The sequence below is a fragment of the Hylaeus volcanicus genome, chromosome 2 (assembly GCF_026283585.1).
Source record: "Hylaeus volcanicus isolate JK05 chromosome 2, UHH_iyHylVolc1.0_haploid, whole genome shotgun sequence".
NCBI lineage: Eukaryota > Metazoa > Arthropoda > Insecta > Hymenoptera > Colletidae > Hylaeus > Hylaeus volcanicus.
In genome coordinates, this window is record NC_071977.1 from 15,518,873 (window position 1) to 15,523,656 (window position 4,784).

General features: G+C 35.1%; 1 protein-coding gene across 6 annotated transcripts in view; it reads right to left on the reverse strand.

Moving 5' to 3' along the window:
- The window catches only part of LOC128872863 (transcription factor cwo), a 122,860-nt gene that overhangs the window by 115,142 nt on the left and 2,934 nt on the right, over positions 1–4,784 (reverse strand). For 5 of the 6 annotated variants that reach the window (XM_054115981.1, XM_054115980.1, XM_054115979.1 and 2 more), the window contains one exon: positions 359–1,010. In XM_054115981.1, the coding sequence (XP_053971956.1) occupies positions 359–423 (65 nt within the window). In that variant the 5' untranslated portion in view covers positions 424–1,010. Of the gene's footprint in view, positions 1–358; positions 1,011–3,941; positions 4,005–4,784 lie in introns of all 6 variants that reach the window. The other variant, XM_054115977.1, reaches the window with a different exon arrangement.

Below are 4,784 nucleotides of genomic sequence, written 5' to 3' on the forward strand. Positions count from 1 at the left end.
GTTTATAAAAAATAAGTTAATAAATTACAATTTTACATAGTTTTTTTTGGAAATTGATCGTTGTACGAATACTTTCTACACTCACTGTATATTCGAAAAATAGATAGCTCATGAAACCAACGTACACCGACGTATTCACAACGTTTAATTTGCTATTTCTTCACCACGAGCTAATTCTATAATTCCGATTGTAATTCGTGTTCAACACGCGATAAATAAGCGGTCGTTCATCTTTCACTCGTCAAGCTTTTATCTAGATAAGAAATTTATTCGAGCTACAAGAAGACAACATTTAAAAAACACTGATCCAGCGGATCATGATTTTTTTCAACGTACCGATAACGTGATAAGCACTCACCTCTCGTATTTCACCTGCATGGAATGAGCGGAGTTTTCCTCCCAGTAATTCTGTGTCTCCATCATCTTGCCGCATAGAATCGTTTCCGATGTTCGGGCACGATCACTTCCGATTTCGTATCGGTTGCCACCGTTAGCTTCTCCTCCTGTCGTTTCCTCACTCTTCCCGTCCTCCTTACACGCGACGAAAGACGAAACTCGTGCAACTATCTTCGTCGAACTCACGTTGCTCGAAACACGCACGTCAGAGAAGCGGCACGAGTGGCGAACGCTCGTCAGCGGGAAACTTACGAACGCACTAAGTATTATTCACTTGTTTGCACGATCACGAGTGCCACAGCCGGTTACACCGAAAAAAAAAGATGGAAAAGTCGAGTCCTCTTAAAACCGATGGCTCCTTGATCGATAGCGCGCGACGAACGACTAGGTTAGGTTCGCCTCCGCACACTCACTGACACACTCGCAATAACACGACGAACCAGGCACCCGGCACTTGGGAATCGCCCACGTCTTTCCGTCCAGTCACACTCGACGATATATCTGTACTGGCGCCCTCTTCTTTTCTCCTTTGTTTCCCTTCCTGCTTCCCGATTTGTAATTCGTCGTTTCGAGAACGACGATCGAAGATCGGCCTTCCTTGGTACAACGAACCCCTGCAATTACACCATCAAGTATTTCCACCCGCGAGCGTTACATTTTTCACGTTTCTACTATTTCAAGGACACGTTGAATATGCAACAAACTACGGAAGGATCCTTTCTTTGGTCATGACAGAAACTGATAGATAATTGTGGTTTCGGAAAGCCTCTGCAGGTAACAATTTTTAATTTGTCTTCTACATGGGAACAAATGACAAACAAATAGGCTGATTATATAAGTAATTAAGATTTAGTATGTAAAAATATATTTAGAAATGAATTGTAGGTTAAGGGGATATTATCGTCTAGAAACTTCAAAAATTCGATTTTTTTTTTGCGTTTTCTTATGTGTGGTTTTGAGAAAATGCCTCTAAAATATTAATTTGAAATTCGTAGAGCTCTCATAGTTACAGAAGCTTAAAGGCTGTTCACCAGTATTAGTGCTAAATGTATAGCAAACTTTAAACGCGTTTTTTTCGAAACGACATTTTTCAAGTCGGGCGCACGTTTTTCTCAAAAACTATTGGACCGACTGATTTCTGGTTTTACACACATTTCGAGGGCACCATCACCTTTGATCTGAACTAGAATTATACCGATAGGTTGAATATTTTAGCCCTGCTCTCATATTTTAGTTGACAATTTTCCGGGAAAATTAAACCTTAATTTTCAAACAGCTGCGATTCCGATAAAACATTTAGTACTTACTTAATTCTAGTTCAGACGATAACTACATTCATATAGATTGAACAAATTTGTTTTTCTGTCTCAGACGACTAGAACCGCCACAGCCTGTGCGTTCGATTGAACGAGTGTCTCAAGCCACAACCTCCATAATAGCGCATAATTTGTGTAGATTCCAATGAAGTATTTCATAAAAATTTATGTTGTTAGTTGAAACGTGTTTGATTATGCATAAAAAAAACCCTGGTACTGTAGGTTTGATAGTTTTCGGAAAATTAATTCCTAAAAATTACTGAAAAAACAAACTTCTAGACGATAATACCCCCTTAAAGAAACTGAAGTTACTTATGAACAGAGATGGGCAAAACCCTAGATTTCGAATAAATCTGAAGTTTGCGGATGCGTTTGTCTCGTTTCCATTTTTGGGAAGTATTCGAAAGAGGAAACGAGACAAACATATTGGCAAACTTCAGATTTATTCGAAGCCTAGAGGTTTACCCATCACTGGTTATGAATCTACCCAGTACAACATCATTAAGAAATGATAGATGTCATAGGTAAATGTTAACTTGAATTTTGGCTGATTTCAATTCGATTTGTTAAAACATAATTTGCTCCTATAACCAAAGAAAGTGAAATCTAAAATCGTGAAAATGATCCTATAATATTGCAAAGCAAAATTATCTTACATTTGATATTAAAAATATAAAAATGTAGAAATTATAAAGATTTGCTTCAGTATGCTAGCTAATGTGTAAAATGTGAATTTGTTGTTCTGGAAATCGAATAAGTACAATTCTTTAATAAGCTCAGTTTTGTAAGTCAAAAATAAAAATTGTTTTATGTTTAATTAATATGCTAGTAATGAGGCGAACCTTCTACTCTTAATATTGTTTTTACTTTTCTTCTACAATAGATAACCTATTTAAACATATGTTTGTACGTCCTCGTTTATAATTTTGACCTTATTTATAGCCTCGTGTATCAAACTTTATCAACAATTATTTGTAATAAATTATTTCCGATACGATTTAATCGATTGAGAGCTACATTAAATATTTTAATTCGCGTTTTTATTTTTTCTGAAAAAGACTTTTCCTACATACTGTACATACACGAATAGCGCTATCTGATCAGTACAAATAGGCGAAATTCCACTCAAATAATACACTACTAAAGTGAACGTATAGCAATCTATTAGGTATAAAAGTTAATTCTGCGTCTGTATATTCAAACCTTTAGTACTTATTTATTATACACATTTTTCTTCTTGTAATTCTAGTTCAAGTAAAAATATTTACTCGATATTTTGTTACGTAAAGTGCAAACCTTCTACATTCTCGAACTGATGTCGAGATCGACACATAACCTAACCATACACTTTGATGCATAACTGAAGTCTCAGCCTGATGGTCATTACTAGACTGCGGATCTTTATGCATTTATAGGAAATTTGAACGTGCAAGAACCTACAAAATGCAAACAATGTGCAAGAATATAAAAAAGATTGAAAGTAAAGTTCATGTTATAATATCTGCAGAATAAAATAAATTCCTATTTAGGTTCGATTTTTGTAGGCATGTTCGGGAACATTTTATTTTGCATAAAGATCCGCAGTCTAGTCATTACAATTTATCTATATACGAAGTTCAGTAACCGACAAATTTTGCTTATCGTTGTTTTCCTAACAGATTACAAGTAGAACAAGTAGTTATAATACTCGAAGAATAATAAGAATTACCTAAAATATTAGGCTGTATTATTACTCTACCAGATTACAAGTGTATTTGGTAATTACAGTAATTGTAAAAGAATAACAATAAGCAAAATTTCATGGCTACTAAAGTTCATATGGATGCATTGCAATATCCATCAGGTTAAATCTTAGGTTATGTATAGAGATGTGTATAGGTGAGTTTAAGTACACCGTAATAGACATCAGGTTGAGAATTCAAAAGATTGGTACTCTACTGTACTAAAATGACTTTGTAAGAATATCTATCTAGTTATAAATCTGCGGATTTGATGCATTTATAATACAAGGTAATATAATAAGTATATACATAACATAACCGAAAGCTAAACATAACCGAAAGGTATGTGCAACTATGCAAAATGAAATATCAAATATATTATATCAATTGCATATAGAATATATTGAACATAAATTATTGTATATTTTTCGTATGTTTTCTATCTAGAGACGCGGTAGCGTCTCGGCGCAAAGTACATGAAAAATTATCCGTCACCGCGTATATATACCTGGCGTTGGAGCTACCACGTATCTTTTACAGGAGAGATGGTCCATTCCAACCTAACCTGAAACTTATTTCATGAATATCTCAACACGCCTGCAATGTTTTCTAAATTTAAAGGCATTTTTCTCATGTAACCCGCATAAAAGCTTTCGAATAAAACCAAAATCAATAAAATCGGTCCACGTACAACTGAAATATCGTAATATCATGTCACGAATCTGCCAGAGACGGTATTTTTTGTATGATTTTCCCGTCGTCAACCCTTAGCCAATAGGAGCTAAGCAAAAGCCGAGAGTCGTTCGTCGACTCTCGGAATCATTCGGTTCGGCATGGCTCGTCGGCCATCGAGCGTCGAGAGTCCAAACAGATGTCATCATTCACAACCTGCCAAGTGTCAAAACTTGTTACACTATTGCATTATTAATTATATTTATATTAGCAAAATGTTTTCAATTTAGATTTTTGATGTAGGGTTTAATAACAAATTGCAGCCAGTGTTGTAAAGTGTTGATCAATCTTGACTACAAGGTAAGTTGTCAAAATCTGAATTGCGAGATACCTTTATTCATGCAGAAAACTGTTTTTAATATAGATCCATACCACCAAAGTGTTTTGAATTTAGACTTTTTATCCAGAGCTTATACAAATGAAGGGAACCACAGGTTGGTGGTTATTCGTTAACAAATTGCAGCAGCTATTGTAAAATGTTTATCCGTTTTCATTACAAGGTAAGTGGTCAAAATCTGAATTGGCAGGTACCTTCATTCATACAGAATAGATCCATACCACTAAAGTGTTTTTAATTTAGACTTTTTATGTAGAGCTTATAGAAATGGAGTCATTTTCT